The sequence below is a fragment of the Trematomus bernacchii genome, unplaced genomic scaffold (genome assembly GCF_902827165.1).
Source record: "Trematomus bernacchii unplaced genomic scaffold, fTreBer1.1, whole genome shotgun sequence".
Taxonomy (NCBI): domain Eukaryota; kingdom Metazoa; phylum Chordata; class Actinopteri; order Perciformes; family Nototheniidae; genus Trematomus; species Trematomus bernacchii.
Genome location: NW_022987575.1, coordinates 781,115 through 800,026, shown reverse-complemented (window position 1 = coordinate 800,026; position 18,912 = coordinate 781,115). Strand labels below are relative to the sequence as shown.

The 18,912-nt window shown below is 41.2% G+C and overlaps 1 protein-coding gene across 2 annotated transcripts in view; it reads left to right on the top strand.

Moving 5' to 3' along the window:
* The window catches only part of grm8b (glutamate receptor, metabotropic 8b), a 144,538-nt gene that overhangs the window by 31,656 nt on the left and 93,970 nt on the right, over positions 1 to 18,912 (top strand). For both annotated transcript variants that reach the window (XM_034126779.1, XM_034126780.1), the window contains exon 3: positions 10,672 to 10,888. In XM_034126779.1, the coding sequence (XP_033982670.1) occupies positions 10,672 to 10,888 (217 nt within the window). The remainder of the gene's footprint in view (positions 1 to 10,671; positions 10,889 to 18,912) is intronic.

The window sequence follows — 18,912 nt, the reverse complement described above, 5'->3', positions numbered from 1 at the left end:
GGAATTGGGGAAAGTGTTGTCGAGAATATAACAACATTTTCTAGAATCTGATTTTGTAATACGTGTTCTTGATTTAATATTGCTTTCAGTGCAAGACAATGTTAACAAATTATGTATCTGTATTATTTTTTAACAACACATTTGAATACGGTTGGGATTCTGTGCCAGGTTCACACATTCAACATCTGTAATTAACTTGACTTTAAATAAAGATTTTTAAAGTTAACTTGAGTCAAGTCAATAGCTTTCTTGTCTTTTTTTTTACAGTAGAATAAAATATATAGGATTAAACTCCTCCACCCCAACAATGTCCCCTTAAATGATTAATAAGGGCCACTGTGTGATAGCTACCGTTAGTTAAAAATTGATGATAAACTGATTATTCAGTGACACGTGAACAGCAAAGAGAAAGAGGAGAAAAGCAACATATATGAAGGTGTTTGGTAATTATTGGAGAAGTATGGTGTGTGTTTTGGCCACACAGTCACAAATTGTGGGGTTGTTCTTGGAGCAAAACATCTGGACAACTATTTGTATATTTCTCTATTAAGGACTATTTTTGTGTCTTTGTTTGGGTGAGCGCATGAGAAACAGAGATTCGTAAAAGCAACTAACAGCTATTATTACACTGTTTAGTTGTATACTCAATTCTGATTGGTCAATTCACAACATGTGACACGTTAATACCGTAGTACAGACCCGCGGTCAAGGACTATAATGACTGTTGCTAAGGAGGATCAAGCGACAGAAAGGAAAATATGTTAAAAGACGGAGCGCTGGACATCAGATGAATCCCCAGAAGAAGACAGACAGGAAGTAAACACTAATAGGAACACAGTATGGGCTCTGTAGAGTTTAAGGACTTGTTCCTGCCGGTATCAACATGGATTAGTTCTTCACATTGAACCATTATCCCGGATAAAATAGGTTGCCACTGTCCATAGTGAGTTTACTGTGTCCGAAACACAATTTATTTCATCAATCGGACACTGGAAGCTCTTGGTCACGAACCATGAAGGTACTGCTGGTCTTACTGTACCACTTTCTGTGGTACTCGAGTATCGTCACATTTCCAGATGTTTTTGGCATCAACTTGCTACCAAAGTATCGGTTCTGGTGAAATCTGTGGCTCCATCTGATCCCAGCAGATGTTGGTTTTGGTTAGAGGTTTTACGGTTCCTCTTGGTCCATTTTGGATCTCAACGTCGGTCCCTTAGCACAGTGTGTTTTCCACAGTGTGTTTTCCATGTGCCTGTTTCGTGTTAGATCCACACTCTGCACCTGTAGTTTGAACATCGGATCCAAACATCTCCTATATAAAACACACTGAGGATGTAAACACGGGGAGGACAACCTGTAAAACAGCCTTACACACTCTTCAAACACACACAGTTCACATCCTCTTCAAACATCCCTCCGCTCTACATCGTCTAAAGGGCGAAACACCCACACAGTGAACATACCTCCGTATCTGTCTGAACATCCATAATGCAGCAGCTCCTCCACACTTCACTGAGCCGGCTAACACGAGTGGAGAAAATGTTTTTGAACTGAAGGACCGTCCTTAAAGCCGAGCACTTTACATAATCCCCAACGCTCGGCATCTTCAGCTGAGAAGACGGAAGCTAAACATAAAGGAATAGTTCACCGAAAAATACTTCAAATTGTATACAATACTGCATGGTCAAAGGGAAGGTTTTCTATTGATCGTATTCCTTTGCCATAAACGATAGAACATCAATATTGTGAGAAACCACTAGAAATCATCTTAGATTTCAGAAATCCTGTCATATCAGAAGGGTCTTTCCTGATTTTAAGGCTCTTTTTTTTTTAAACTAAAATTATTTTGTTTTCTGGATTTACCAAACTTGAGCTGTTCTATTATTGCCTTTACCCACTTAGCCATTATCAAACCTTTTTAATTGTGTAGATATTTAGTGAAAGCATTGATAGTCAACCCTACAATATCATCGCAATATAGATTTTGACTTTCTACAAATCCCCGTGCCCTAATTAAAGGGTGTTAAGGAAAGTGATTGATTGATTCTTCGTTTACCATGGAGCTGTGCACGAAAGCTGTTTCTTCAAGAATTCAAGGTAGCATTTGGGTAATAAATGAATGTAGGAATGGTCTTTTATGGTGAAGTAATCTTAACTTTGTTTCTGGTACCATGAACAGCTCAAGGAGGAGAATTGTACATATCATTTATATAGTTTTAGGGTTAACTATTATTTTATACCGGACACTTTTAGAGGATGCTTTGACGCCTGGTGTTTGTGAATCTCATGTTTCAAGATTCAATATATATATATACACACATCTATATACACGTAAATGGAATATGATGTATAGATAAATAATTTGCAAACAGCTGAATGTTTATGGATGTTCTTTACAGAGTTCAGGTGTTTTAATAGTCTTATGGCCTCTGGGATGAAACTGTCCCAGCATGTATCAATCACTTGTTTCAATCAAACTTGTATTGTAACTCTTAGCAAGTAAGGTAATAAGCAGTATCCCCAATTATCAAACTCTTTATTTGAATTAAATAATTGTGTGTGTCTGTCCACGATGTTAATACTGTCCAAGCCACAATAACTCTTAGATTACATTCTTAGATGTTGCCAGTGCAATAGAGTGGTGCAGTAACGTGTCCTAAAACCCGGAAGTGAGTCAACATTTTACCACTTCCTGTTCCCTCGTCTCAGAGTCAATGGGATTTCAAATGTAAGAGACGGATCACGTTTTGTTCTACGACATTAAATCCATCAGCAGTGACCCCACTGGTGATTTCTGAAGAGTTGACGTGTCTGAAAAAACGATGGTTGTTACCAAGTGGCTGAATAGGACTACAGAAGTTGTGGAGGACGTTGTACGTCATTACGCCGAACACATAAACACTCCTTTAAGTTTGTTTGCCCTGTTCTGCTTGAGAGCAAGTACCTGCCTCCTGCAAACTGTTAAAACAAACGCTTCAACTCGTACCATTTAGAATCTGTATGTTTGAATATGGATCTTAAAGTGGACCTATCATGCTATATTTGAATAATATAGTGTAGGACCATACCTATATAAGGAATATTTATACTTTTTTTTTTTTCAAAATACCAAACAGATCATGCATTTTAGCCATGCCTCATTTTGCTCAATTTGACATTTTTTAGCTCTGTTTTAGCAAGAGCAGATTCTGTGAGAACAGCACCACCTACAGGCCTGGCATATGTACTACAGCGTCTCCAGCGCTTTCGAACGGCAATGGCCGTGGCTGTCTCCTCCTGATTGGTGGAGTTGGCCCAATAGCCGTAGCGCCACCGTCCTGACGTCAGGACAGTGTTCAAATCTGGATCAGTTTTTATCAGATCCGTTGCAGCCCCTTTTTTAGAGATTTGGGTATGGAGGAAAATAGAGAGGGTTGTGTTTTCTGACACTTGGTGAGTTCCCTGGAACACCGGGGACACATATTCATGTATAAAAGACGTACAAAAGTGCATTTTGCATGATAGGTCCCCTTTAAGTTGGCGTGACGTTGAAGTCGTGCTGCTGTACTCGGCTGTAGTTCCTTTATAGCATAACGTTAGCTTCTGGCGATTCGATTTATCATTCGAAAATTATAAAAGTAGGATAGACGTGGAGATTATCCGGCTGAACAAAACGTGCATTTATCAAACAGGTTCGTTTTCCATAGATCTTATTTCGAGCTATTTTCCAAAATCCTATGGAAAAATCCTGTTGCTTTTTTGTTGAGGGAACCAGCAGCTTACTTCCGGGTAAATACGTCATCCCTGCACCACTCTGTCAGTGAGAAAAAGAGAAAGTGTGCCCTGTGCTGGTTGTTTGCTGAATGTCTGGATGCTGAGACGAGGCCTCTCGTGTTTGTTTGCGGCGTCTTCAGATCCTCTGCTACTAAACACCAGGTCAGGTTCTGGGTTTATTTTTGTTTTCTGAGGCCATAAGGCGACACTTCACGCTGTGTCCTCGGACGAGAGGCAGCTCTGAGAGTTCAGACTATCGATTTCTGTCTGTCGGCTGGTTATGTTTCTCAGATGGGTTTTGTGGCAGGGAGTTATTTTTAGGAGCAAACGACACCAGAGCGTTTGTTCTGATATTAATTCCAGAATGGAGAAAAACAGCATTTTAATCAGATGGAGAGCAGCAGGGAAAGCACACTCTGAATGCTGATGATGCTTTTTAATATCTTTTACACACACTGTTTGTCCAAACTTTGATCAACTTTATTTTTTATATTAAAGGAAAGATCTTAACTCAGGCTTACGGAAGAGGATTAGGGCCACATGTAAATGTTTTGAGTCCTAAGAAAAAGTCAGAAATCTGAGATAAAGAAATCTGAATTACTTTTTTCCACAAACTCTTGTTTTTCCACAATTTCTGACTTTATTTACACAATTTCTGACTTGTCCCTCACATTTCTTTTTTACCCACAATTCTTAATTTTTCTTCCAATTCCTGACTTTTTCCTCAAAAATATGTTTTCTCAATTTTCTGACTTTTCCCTTCATAATCCTGACTGTAATATTTTGGTTAGACCTCAAAAACAAATTCCCATGAGTCGCTTATCCTCTCCCGTTTTCTATTATATCTCGTTGAACCGAGTGCAGTCGTCTGTTTCTGTGTCGTGTGAAATTATTCAGATGCCTCACTGAAGAGGCTTCAAAAGAAGAAACAAACACACAAGTTTACTTTCGTCTGTCGAAGAATCAGTTCTTATTTCTAATCATACGCTGAACTTTACATCACCCTGTCTCCTCCACTGAGCTTCAAAACACACAACGCCATCAGAGACGTGTGACCTTTAGGTGCTCGTCAGGAATGTGTTTTCACTTCCTGTTTTCCATCAGATGGCTGTGAGGAATTCCCTTCTACGAGTTTCAGATCTATTGAGTTTGAATATTGTTGGACATCTAATGTTCATTGAAGGTGTCAGATGTGCAGAGTCGGCTTGATGTAAAAGCATTGTATACAACGTTTGAACAGCAGCCTTGTGCGATTACATCAATTATATTTATAAATAGTTGTGTTTACAGTAAGAGGCAGTTGCAACAGTAACACAAAACACTTCCAACAACAACAAGAAGAAGGGGTGGAGATCGTACCGAATATAAAACATACTTTACCTGGGGGAAATTTGGTTTTAAAATATACATATATTTTATGAACACAAGTTGAGAATGTGCAATGAAAATACAATTGTTTCTTTATATCGTTTCTCAATAAAAAAGCCCACAAGGATTTTGTTTGTATTCATATTAAAACATTTGGCAGTGCAATGGGATTATTTAAACCATTTTCAAATATAAATCATCTTATTTTAAGAGATTTCTAAGATATTTAGATAAATGCACACCTTTGCTCCTTTCAATCAAAGAAAATGAGGATTGGTTTCATAAGAAATGACATATTGTCTTACTGGAGACTGGTAATCCTTAATACATCAGTAACTCTGTGTAGTTTTACATGTTGCATAATATTGAATTAAATTACTTAATCACCTCATGTTCAAAATATCCAAACACCAGAATGCGCAGAGAGCGTAAATGGCATGTCTTTTTTAATTTGATGTATTGAAACATGTAATTAAAATCAGATATATTTTTCCTACACATACTGAATTAAATAACGGAGGGAAACATTAATAGAGACGGCGACAGCAGGAGTCATGCAGGGTTTTAGCCGGAGGGCAAAGCTGTTTATCGTCAGGGAAAGAAGAGGCAGATGACAGTAAACTGAGCTTTTACTTTAAATAAGACAATCAGAGCGCGGAGTGAACGCTGACGGACGTGTGCTGTCGCCTCAGATGGATTTCTCCTCTCGTCACTCAGTCGGGTGGAAAGCTGGAGGCTGTCGCAGGAATGACGAGCATCAATCAGTGTCACAGGAAACGCCCGAGACGGCAGGAAACATCGGGCACGTCCTCCCATGTAGAGACGTGATAAGACGTGTAAAGACGTGATAAGACGTGTGAAGACATGATAAGACGTGATAAGACGTGTAAAGAAGACGTGTAAAGAAGACGTGATAAGACGTGTGAAGAGTGAGGATGTAAAACAGTGGCTTCTTTGATCCAAAATAGCTTCCTGAACACATGCTCTCTGCTTGTTTCTCTGAAATAACATCACCTGCCTCGTGATTAATTGAATCTCAGTCAGCCTGAAGATCAGCTTTTATAAATTTGATATCTTTGGAAACTTTGAATCCTCCACTAGATTTGTCAAATATCTTGTGGATGTTTTCAACCATAATTAGATAAATAACTAACTTTTAAAGTGAACACAATTAGATAATTTTCTCATATAGCTCCAAGTGCAGAGTGCTTCAGATTAGCAGTTAGCAGTAGCAGTTAAAGTAAAAGCCCACATTAGGACCCTCCGCTTCACGGTGATATTTCTGAGCTGGTGTGTTTGCTCTGTTGTGAGGACGGAGAGGTGAATGTGGGTGAGCCGATCGGCGCCCCCCCCCCCCCCCCCCCCCCCCCCCGGCAATTAGCCGGCTAATTAAAATGGCAGTCCTCCAGGAAGGGGCAGGAAGTCCTTCAGAAGTCTCCAGCAGGGCACAAGTTTGATTTCTCACCGTGAGTCTCGCTGCTGTTTATTCAATAAACCATGTGGAGTGACTGCTGTAGTTTGATGACGTCAATACTCTTACCCACAATGCTCGAGCTATATTCTTGTTTTTCCCCCCCGAACATGCTCAAACCACATAATGGGTTCATATTATTATATGTAAGAGGAGCTGATGTGTTTTAATGCAGCAGCAGAGCATCAATAACAATGCTGCTGTTTCTACCCACAATGCATCATCAATGTTAATGCAGCTCCTCATTATATCTCAGGCCGCTGCAGTTATTTCAGTCTTCTGTGTGTGTGTGTGTGTGTGTGTGTGTGTGTGTGTGTGTGTGTGTGTGTGTGTGTGTGTGTGTGTGTGTGTGTGTGTGTGTGTGTGTGTGTGTGTGTGTGTGTGTGTGTGTGTGTGTGTGTGTGTGTGTGTGTGTGTGTGTGTGTGTGTGTGTGTGTGTGTGTGTGTGTGGTGTGTGTGTGTGTGTGTGTGTGTGTGTGTGTGTGTGTGTGTGTGTGTGTGTGTGTGTGTGTGTGTGTGTGTGTGTGTGTGTGTGTGTGTGTGTGTGTGTGTGTGTGTGTGTGTGTGTGTGTGTGTGTGTGTGTGTGTGTGTGTGTGTGTGTGTGTGTGTGTGTGTGTGTGTGTGTGTGTGTGTGTGTGTGTGTGTGTGTGTGTGTGTGTGTGTGTGTGTGTGTGTGTGTGTGTTCTCTCTCACACACTCCCCCAATCAGAGCAGACTGGGCTCCGGAGGGTGAAAAGAGGTGCTGCAAAAAGTGTCACAGAAACCCTCTTTGCTACATGAAAATAGATTTTTTTTTTTTAACGTGTTTGTTTCACTTGTCTGTTTCCTTAAAGAAGCTAACCAGGCCAGTAGTTGCCAATACAGTTCACATTTCCTCAAATACCGGAGAAGAACATTTCAAGCTTGCGTAGTTGGCTTACTTTTCCTTTGTGATTAGTAGCAGGTTTTAAACTTTTTCTAGCCCAACAACTTTTTGTATCGAGTTGTCTAATGGAAGATCTCCAAAGTAATCAGAAATGCTGCCATCAGATAAACAGGATCCATTCCAGGTCTCTGGAAAGTAGAAACCCAGTTAAGCTAGCATCAGAAGCTCGGACGTGTTCTTTGTGCTGGAAATAAACGTCCTCTCTGATGGTTGCGATAGCGCCGGCTCTCAGACAGGTTTGTGTTTACAGTACGGGACTTTCATTTGCCGCCTGTCGCTGAGCCGGAGTGACATTTGTATTGCTGTCAGGCTCTTCCTCCTCGTCCATCTTCCTCCTCCTCCTGTGAATCCTGATGAGGCGTCCGGTGGCTGCCTGAAGTGAAATCAATCAGCCCTTCAATCTTTCTCTAAAGGACCATTATCCAGCCCCCCCGAGGGCCTGTCTGCTGCAGGATCTATGACCTGATCCGCCTCCCTAATTCACACTCGCTAACTCCACTCTGACAAGAAACCTAACAACAGGAAGGTCAAGATTTAAGGTCCAGACTCCATCTGTTTAAATCTCAACGAATAAACTGTAAGACCTTCGGCAGCGCCACTGAACAAATATTTAAAGGGGACATGTTCTGCTCATCTTCAGGTTCATATCAGTATCTAGTATCTCTATTTTAAAGAGTCCTCTCCTGCTGATGTTCAGGTGTATATCAGTATGTAGTGTCTCTATTTTAAAGAGTCCTCTCCTGCTGATGTTCAGGTGTATATCAGTATGTAGTGTCTCTACTTTAAAGAGTCCTCTCCTGCTGATGTTCAGGTGTATATCAGTATGTAGTGTCTCTACTTTAAAGAGTCCTCTCCTGCTGATGTTCAGGTGTATATCAGTATGTAGTGTCTCTACTTTAAAGAGTCCTCTCCTGCTGATGTTCAGGTGTATATCAGTATGTAGTGTCTCTACTTTAAAGAGTCCTCTCCTGCTGATGTTCAGGTGTATATCAGTATGTAGTGTCTCTACTTTAAAGAGTCCTCTCCTGCTGATGTTCAGGTGTATATCAGTATGTAGTGTCTCTACTGGGACATGTCTCCATGCTTTAATATTCAAAAAGCTCTTTATTTTTCTCATACTGCCTGTGCTGCAGCACCTCTTTTCACCCTCTGTCTGAAACCAGAGCCCAGTCTGCTCTGATTAGTTAGCTGGCCGGCTCTGTTGTGAAAAACCTATACAACACACTACAGGAGAGTGAAAACCCCAAGAAGCATAATAGGGCCCCTCCTGTGAGAGGTGTCCAAGAAAATACAAAACAATGAAAACTTTCCTTTGGCTGGAAAATTAAGTCAAACTATTTTTATAGTGCAGCACATTTTATGAAAGTTGAAACACAATGTGCTGTTTGTAAAGTGGAAAAACCATCATAACAGTAAAACTGCAAAATCCGGTTCAGCTTTGTTGACCCCTCATTTCTCTCACCTATCACTTTTAAATGCCACTAGTTTTAAAGCAACAAACATTTTTGAAAAGAAATCCGCTGTGATTGAATCTTTTTTTTTCTTCTGTGGAATTATTTCCAAACTTGTCAAGGCTGCCAACTTTTCATTTTGGTTTAGATTCAGAATAACATCACATTATCCTCAGTCTTATTCAGGGTCATCCTGAACAGAAGAAGAGTGATACATCTACGCCAACCACTTAAGGAAACATATTTTTCAAGAATTTTAAAATTAGGACATTTTCAATTCATTACAATATTATTTGAGCTGACTTTCCTTGTACAGTGATGATCAGTGAAACTACATTAAAGGGGACCTATCATGCAAAATGCACTTGTGTACGTCTTTTATACATGAATATGTGTCCCCGGTGTTCCAGGGAACTCACCAAGTGTCAGAAAACACAACGCTCTCTATTTTCCTCCATACCCAAATCTCTAAAAAAAGGGGCTGCAACGGATCTGATAAGAACTGATCCAGATTTGAACACTTCAATGACGTCACAGAAGTGGCGCTACGGCTATTGGGCCAACTCCACCAATCAGGAGGAGACAGTCACGGCCATTGCCGTTCGAAAGCGCTGGAGACGCTGTAGTACATATGCCAGGCCTGTAGGTGGTGCTGTTCTCACAGAATCTGCCCTTGCAAAAAAGGAGCTAAACATTTTCAAAATGAGGCATGGCTAAAATGCATGATCTGTTTGGTATTTTGAAAAAAAAAAAGTATAAATATGCCTTATAGGTATGGTCCTACACTATATCATTATAATATAGCATGATAGGTCCACTTTAAATTTGATATGTGAACATTTTGAGCAGAAATCCATTGCACTTTTTTTTTATCACATATTAGGATTTTCAGGTGACTTCGAAGGGACGTATCATACAAATGTTTCAGGTTCATACCTACATTTTTTTGTTTCTTCTAGACATGCTACATTGTTCAGGAAACACATTTGTTTTTCTCATACCGTCTGTCTGCATACAACTTTATTCACTTTTTAATCATCCCCTGCCACTAAATCACAGTCTGCTACAACTGAAGTGCCAGAAAGTTGCAACCAGTACTGTATGTGGACACTTTTATCCAAAGTGAATTAGCGAAGTGCTATCAACCATGAGGATACAAATTAGCAAGAGTCTCGCAAGTATATAAGCTTTACTCAAGATAAACCTTTTCAAGTGCTACTTAAATACATTTTGAGTTTTCTTTATTGGTAAAGGTACAGATGCAAAGGTAGTTCTCCATTTGTTGGTGGTGAAACTCAGATACTTGGATATAGGAGGAGAAGCAAAAAAGACTTGATGAATCCCGTGTTTTCTGATCTATCCAACCTGTCCTCTTTAAAGATCCCCTATTATACTGTTTTTCATCAATATATTATAGGTCTCAGATATATACAAAACATGCCTCTGAAGTGTTTGGCTCGAAACACCAAACAGATCATTGCAGCATCCCATAATCCAAAAATCTGATCAGCTCATTTTCAGACAGGTTTTTATATAACTGGATCAGGACAAAAAGAGAGAGAATCTTTTTTCCTGAAACTTTCAGAGTCTCTTTCCACAGAGGGGACACATGTTGATGTAGAAGAGACATGACAAAGTGGATTTTGCACAATAGGTGACCTTTAAAGTACGTATAGTAATTGCTTTGTCCGTGTTTCCACAGATTCCTCAGATCAGCTACGCCTCCACGGCTCCGGAGCTCAGCGACAACACCCGCTACGACTTCTTCTCCCGGGTCGTTCCCCCGGACTCGTACCAGGCCCAGGCCATGCTGGACATCGTCACCGCGCTGGGCTGGAATTACGTTTCCACGCTCGCCTCCGAGGGAAACTACGGGGAGAGCGGCGTGGAGGCCTTCGTCCAGATCTCCAGAGAGTCAGGTAGGCAAAAACAGACCAGAGTTTGTTGTACTTTGAAAATCACCTCAGATTGAAAGAGTGGTGCAGGGGAGACGTGTTTTGGTTGGCTTTCCTGGAAGTTACCCTAGCAAGGGTTCCCTCGAAAAAAGCCAATGCGATTTTCCCATTTGATTTTGGATTATTGCAGAAAATAAACTAAAAGTTTGCTTCAGCAGGATAATCTGCACGTATTCACTTTTATAAAGGTTGATACAATCTCCAGAAGTAAAACACTAACATACAGCTTTAAAGGAATTACAGCACGGTCACATGACTTCACGTCACCACCGCTAAGCTAAAGGCGGCTAATGTTGGGTTATAAAGGAACTACAGTACGGTCACATGACTTCACGTCACCACCGCTAAGCTAAAGGCAGCTAATGTTGGGTTATAAAGGAACTACAGCACGGTCACATGACTTCACGTCACCACCGCTAAGCTAAAGGCGGCTAATGTTGGGTTATAGAGGAACTACAGTACGGTCACATGACTTCACGTCACCACCGCTAAGCTAAAGGTGGCTAATGTTGGGCTATAAAGAAACTACAGCACGGTCACATGACTTCCCGTCACCACCGCTAAGCTAAAGGTGGCTAATGTTGGGTTATAGAGGAACTACAGTACGGTCACATGACTTCACGTCACCACCGCTAAGCTAAAGGCGGCTAATGTTGGGCTATAAAGGAACTACAGCACGGTCACATGACTTCCCGTCACCACCGCTAAGCTAAAGGTGGCTAATGTTGGGCTATAAAGGAACGACAGCACGGTCACATGACTTCACGTCACCACCACTGAGCTAAAGGCGGCTAATGTTGGGCTATAAAGGAACTACAGCACGGTCACATGACTTCACGTCACCACCGCTGAGCTAAAGGCGGCTAATGTTGGGCTATAAAGGAACTACAGCACAGTCACATGACTTCACGTCACCACCGCTGAGCTAAAGGCGGCTAATGTTGGGCTATAAAGGAACTACAGCACGGTCACATGACTTCACGTCACCACCGCTAAGCTAAAGGCGGCTAACGTTAGGCTATAAAGGAACTACAGCACGGTCACATGACTTCACGTCACCACCACTAAGTTAAAGGCGGCTAATTTTGGGCTAAAAATGAACTACAGCACGGTCACATGACTTCACGTCACCACCGCTAAGCTAAAGGAGGCTAATGTTGGGCTATAAAGGAACTACAGCACGGCCACATGACTTCACTTCACCACTGTTAAGCTAAAGGCGGCTAATGTTGGGCGTGATGACGTAAGTCGTCTCATTTAGACAGTTGTCAGCAACCTCCGTTTTTAAATTGACCAGTGGGGTATTTACTGACATATTTGATCTCGTAGAACAGATGTTAAAATCTCTTCAGCTTGTGTTAACCACAGATTATATTTCAGGCATCTAACCAAAAACCCATCAAAATAAACAGTAACTGGAAGAGGGAACAGAAGGGCTAAAATGCTGACTCATTTCCGGGTTTAGGACTCATTCCTGCACCGCTCTACTAAACCCAGCAGAGTGATGGAGGACTTGATAAACAGACACTGAGGTGTTTCAGCCGCTGGTTGTTTCCCTCGCTCCTGTCTCGCCTCGCTGACGAGGGAATACAAGGGGAGAGGTTGTGTAATTGACTCCTGATGTAATTACATTCTGCCGTTGATTAAATGTTATCGCACCCAGACGAGCCCTGACATTAATTAGATTGTAAAGGGGTTTGTTTAAATCCATCAGCGGTAACATGTAAGTGTGTGTTGAGTTCAGGGTCTTCTTCTTCTTCTGTTAGTTCACTTCTCTTATGACGCACTACAAGATAATCCAAAGGAAAACAATTAACCATCTACAGGCGAGGAGTACGTGATGTATCTGAGGGAAACGGTGGTTCTGTATATGTCTTCTTAGCGATTCCTCTTTGAATGTGACTATCAAACTACTTATATAATTAATAATATCTGGTTTATTTTTTTGTGTGCAAATAAGTGTTGGTGAACCAAAGAAGGGTAAAGAAAGGAAATATTTTTGATACTGTAATGTTAAAAGACAAATGTGACAGTGGTGACTCTGTCTTCAAATGTGGTTAATGGGATTTGACAGTTACTTGTCTGTCTTCAAATGTGGTTAATGGGATTTGACAGTTGCTTGCCTATTCTTGTATATCTGTAGCTGTTTTGAGGCTTAGGGTTAGGGTCAGGAAAACACTATTCCTGGTCAAATTTCAATATCCATGGACCACTAGTACGTTGTTAGTATCTCTTTGAAGTACAGCTTATTTTATATTAAGCAGCTAATTGTTTGTTTCACTTCCATTTTCGCAGTTACGGCTACTAACGGCGGCCATATTGTTTTAACTTTTTGTAACACAGTGGCCGTTTCTCAATGTCGAGTAGAGCTGCTGCAGAGCCACTATTTCAAGTATACTACATCATCGAGTGGCGCCGAAGGACTGTTTAAATGCATGTTAAATGCCCAGCATTCGGCGCCACTCGATGACGTAGTATACTTGAAATAGTGGCTCTGCAGCAGGTTTACTCGACATTGAGAAACGGCCCCTCAGACTGAAAAGTGGTGTGTTCAGGTGGGAAAGTGACAACAGTGCATACCCTCTATGACTATAATTCACCAACAATATTATTATTACTATTGGTAGACGACCCAAAATGTGGCTTTTAATCATTGTTGCAGTGTAGAGAACTAGCTAGCTTTTGCGTAATCTCTGCAATAAGGAGAAAATGCACAGTACCCAGTAAACGTTCAATGCACAAGCTACCCTTACTCACCTTGACGTTACTGTGAACATATTGAATCTAAGATGAAGAAGAAGATGACTTCATTAATCCTCAAGGGGAAAATTCAGTTTTTTGATCTAGAAAGGTTCTGTTTATCCTTCTCGATTAATGCTTGTTGGATTTTAAATGCATTTAAGGGTTGCATCCTAATGAGTGCTTTTGATACTTCAGCAGATAATAGTTTTACTTAGGTAAGGTTTTGAATACAGGACCTTCACTTAAGTAAAATATCTGAATACTTACCCCAACACTGGCCAGCAGTTGTATTTCTTTACATGTTTCGCAAATAATAATATTCTGTTTTTGTAAGGAAATACATTTAAATCGAGGCAGCAGGCAGAACAGTTGAATGTATTATTCATATCTGAACTCTAATGAACATCATGTGGCAGCTCATGTTTCCTCTTTTAAACCGCGCTGAATTAGTTTATTATGACAGAAAACACCCGTTTTTCTGCAGTGACTTTTTTTACGGTGTGGAAAATACACAAAATAAATAATAAAAATCGGATTCTTCCTGCCTGCCGCGCTCTGTGGTTCTCTCCGTCAGGGGTTTATGACCCCCCCGCTGTAACAACCGACACTGCAGTAATGTGTGTTTGTGTGTAAATGGCAGCGGCTGCAGTAATCATGAAGAATGGCTGCAATCGAGGCGTTTAAAAAGCTTCAGATTAATAACAGGACGATGTGCACAGAGCAGCTGGGGCTCCTCTGTGGGATCAATGAGCTTTCATCTTTACTGCTGCTGTTGTCTCTACACACACACACACACACACACACACACACACACACACACACACACACACACAGCCAGACACGGCTTCATTAGCGGCCCTGAATATGTATTTATATCAGCAGCAATGAGGTGTGATGGAGGCTGCACAGCTGATGGAGGCTGCACAGCTGATGGAGCTAATATTCACAATGATCACAGGGTGTGTTGATTAAACCTGATGGCTTCTAATGAGGAGTTTGTGGGAAAGCACTTCTACTTCTTTGAATATGCATTTGTTTTTAATGAATAATTTTCTCACCGAGAAAAATAACTCGTTTTAGAAAAAGAAAGTATTTAAGCTCCTGGTGTGAAAAGCCCCATTGTGTCGGTAATAATTAGCCTCATAAAGGGTTTTTTTGTATCACACTGCTAGTGGGTGCAGAGAGGAATACAAACAGATAGATAAGGGGCATTTTAACCTTTTTACACATCAAAGCGTGTTAACAGGTGTTATGGAGCACTGCTGTTTAAGTGGAAAAAAGTTGTTATAATATATTGAGCGAAATATCCTCACACCTGCTACAAAGTGGAAATAATTATACATAAATTAACCCTTGGATTTGGTTCAGCGTTCAAGAAGAAACCGATCACATCAAAACAGTTTATTGAGGATTTTGTTGTGGATTTGTTTTATAGGGAGATGATGTCCTGAATTATAAATCGCAAACACATTGATAGAAGCTTTTACTGTGAGAAACAGGACAAACTTAGCTGAAGCTGTTATCAAAAGCAACTTACATTGATGATGCTAATCCAATAATATATTGCTATTACATGTTACTTGTTAGACGCTTTTATCCAAAGCGACTTACATACTCAATACTGTGGGCAATCCCCACAGGAGCAATTTGGGGTGAAGTGTCTCAGGGACACAACGACATGCTGACCGCAGTAGGGTTTGAACCTGTGACCCCCTGATCCGAACACCAACGCACAACCCACTGCACCACACGCCTCCGTGCTATAACTGGTAATGATGCAGTGGTTGCATCTAAAAAGTCAGGATTGACCTTAAGTTAATAAATGTAATTCCTCATGTTAGTGACCCATGCCATCTTCAGCAGGAAGCATGTTGATAGTATGAAACCAGACAATTGTGACACAGAAGTTATTGAACTAAATGATTATATGAACATTAAAGCTTACTTCCACAGTCTCAGTTCTACAACCTTGTTTTTCTTCGTGTTTTCAGGTTCAGGTTCTTTATTTGTACCCGTAGGTAGATTTAGTTCGTAGATAAAAAGACAAGGGATCCATCCTGACACACTCTAAAGACAAACACAGACACAACTCTAATAAAAGTACACCCTGCTCCGTCAAATCTCAACATATTTAAAAACATTTAAAAGAAAAGCACTAGTACAAACATGGACATTCATAATTAAACAAATAAATAAATAGGCATCTGTGTGACGCTCCTATGATGTGTTAATTTGTGCAATAGGTGCTGGGATAAAACTGTTTTTTTTGTCTCTGTAACGGGTTGATTTGGAGGTGGCTGTTTCCACCAGGCCGATCCATGCCGTGCCGTTCTGTTCTGTGCCGGTCCAGCTGGCAGGTGACAGCAGAGTCAATGTCCTTGTTGGCAGGCAGAAGCTGTGGCAGATTAAAGGAGCATTTACATAATATCACTACAACCTCCTCCTTTTATCCCCCGGAAGTTCCCCGATCACACTTCACTTCTGTAAGAAATATCTAAACGTCCTTAAATAATCATTTCCTCAGTTTGGTAATCCTATTAACGGTAGATTAAATCGTTTTTGTCCGTTGGCCTTTGAAGTCTTTGAACTCTCCGTGCCATCAGCTGCTGCAGGGTTTTCCCTCTGAAGCCTGTATTAGAGGAAGCCTCCGTCAGCGCCTCACAAACCTTCAGCTGGCTCCACTGGTTTATGTAATACCAGTGAATACTGACAGCTGATGGATGAAAGAGGAAATGTTGCACCTGTATCACTGGGGACATTTTCCTGTCCTTGTGTGAACACACCACATATGAGACCCTTTCTGTTTCCATTTACAGTATGTGGGCCGCAGGTGTGACCCTCATGAGCAAAACTGGTGAAACCCATTGCTATTAAGTGCTATGGACATAAAACTACTTCCTGTTTCAGTCATTCTGCCTAAATTGCTGTTCATTCAGATAATTGTGGTGAGGGGATGATGTATTTTTGTAGGTCAAACCAGAACAGTATCTATGGGTCCCCTCGACTAAAAGCTATTGGCATTTGTTCCATTGAAAGCAGGATATCTCCACATATAAACACCACTTTATGATTTCTGAAGTAAAAAGCTAACATTGGGCTATAAAGGAACTACAGCACGGTCACATGACTTCACGTCACCACCGCTAAGCTAAAGGCGGCTAATGATGGGCGTGATGACGTTTAGTCGTCTCATTTAGACACTTAAACCAAGATTTTTAAGACACAAAGACGTTTCAGACATTTACCACTGGGGTATTTACTGGCACATTTTATGTTGGTTCTTGAGAAAAAGTAAAGAACTAGGTCTAGTCATTCAGTATCATCCTCTTTGAACCAGGAATGTCTTTACTAACATTTGGGACAATCCATTCAATAGTTGGTGAGATATTTCAAATCGGAAGCCCAGTATTGGACCAATACATTGGCGACCGTAGAGCTTTGCTGCAAGAATGGCTAAAAACTAGCACCACATTTTGACTCATACATGATCATGTGACTCTTTTAGGACGTCATCTACTATCCGATTATGATGGTAATTTGTTAAAACACAACACAGTGATCACTAAGCAGTTCAGATGCATCACTTTGTTGAAAATAACCCCTGAGCATTGAGCAAGCCTGTGTGGTAATTCAACTTCCTGTCTGGAGATGGGTAACAAATGGAAACGAAAATACATATACTCAAGTGTAAAAGCAACAGCTATGCAATATTGTCCAAACATCTCCTGTGTACGTAAGCTTACGTCCGGCCTGAAAAAGTATTTCCCAGCCTTAACGGTACGTCCACACAGCAGCGTTAAAAAAATCTTGGAGGTCGGCGTATCTGAAGCTTGGGGATTTTTTGCGAGCAACGCGACCAACAACCAATCACATGAATCTCCCGCCCCCGACATACAAAGCAAAAAAGCCCGAAGTAAACTGGATATAAACTCCCCAAACAGGCGAAAACCTACCACTCTCTCTGCCACCTCCCTCCATGCCTGGCTCCTCCGGTTTGTATCCCGGTAGGTAAATAGGGACTGGTCATAAAGCACCGGGTGATTCCCTACCGCTATAATTAATTTCTCCTCCATTTTTTGGAATATGAGGAAATGACCTGCGGTATGTCTCTCCCAGCATACACGCGGTTTGATTGGCTAGCGCTTGTACTGTCAGATTTGCATAAACGGGATTTGATTGGCTGATGCTTCCACCTCAGCTTCAAAAGTTGAACATTGCTCAACTTTTGAAGCCTGAGATGCCTGGAAATCTCTGCTTTGCTTCCCACAATGCAGTTCGGCGAAAAGTGAGGCAAAGTGACGTCACCCCATTCAAAGTGAATGGGCAGAAGCGTTGGAAGATTTTTTTAACGCTGCTGTGTGGACGGGCCGTAAGGCAACGAGTCCTTCACATCTTTCTCAACTGTCGACTTCAGAAATCTCTAACTCAATTTCCACCTTCTCACTTTGTAAAGCCAGGAAACATTGGGAGGAAATCAGCAGGAACCACAGTGGAGGAAAAATGGCTTCAGGACACATTCAGGGTCCTGCTGTCAGCTCCCCAAAAAAAACCCACTTTCACTGATGTATTTTTCTGTCGGCCCTGGATCCCGCTGTGCAGACTCAGCTCGACGGTTTCTGTTCTGAATCGGGAGGTGGGGCTGCTGAAATGAATACGTTTAGGAAAGAAGATTAACATAGAGAGTGGGACGAATTGGATGAATTACTTTGGACTCTGCGGATGTACAGCCTTTTGTTTTAATTTTCATTATCAACGTTATTTGGATTTTTATGCATGCAGTACTCTAAAGTAGCTCTGCTGGACCAGAGTTCATTTAGAGGTCATATTTAGGTCTCGCAACGTGGTTGTCTCGTAGCTTGGTCTCCTAAAACTAACATGCAATGAAGCTTTATTGTCGATAACGGTTTAAATGGAAGCATATTTTGTCCCAGACTACATTTGGATCGTATCACAAGAAATGTTTTTAATCAAAGTATGCAGAGGGCTACTTTAGGGGCTGAAGGGTCCATCAAACATCGGGCTTTTATGGAAAACTAAATGGAGGATGAAGGCAAATAGCAGAGTGACATTTGACCTCTGCATTTAACCCATCCTAGGACTAGAATCAGTGGGCAGCTATATTACTTTAGGCTGTTATGGGACTTGGACCGGCGATCCTCTGGCTCCCAAACTACAACTGTAATCCTGGGGAAAATATATATTTCCTCTGAATGCTATTGAGAATGCAGTTTAGTTGTTTAGGAACG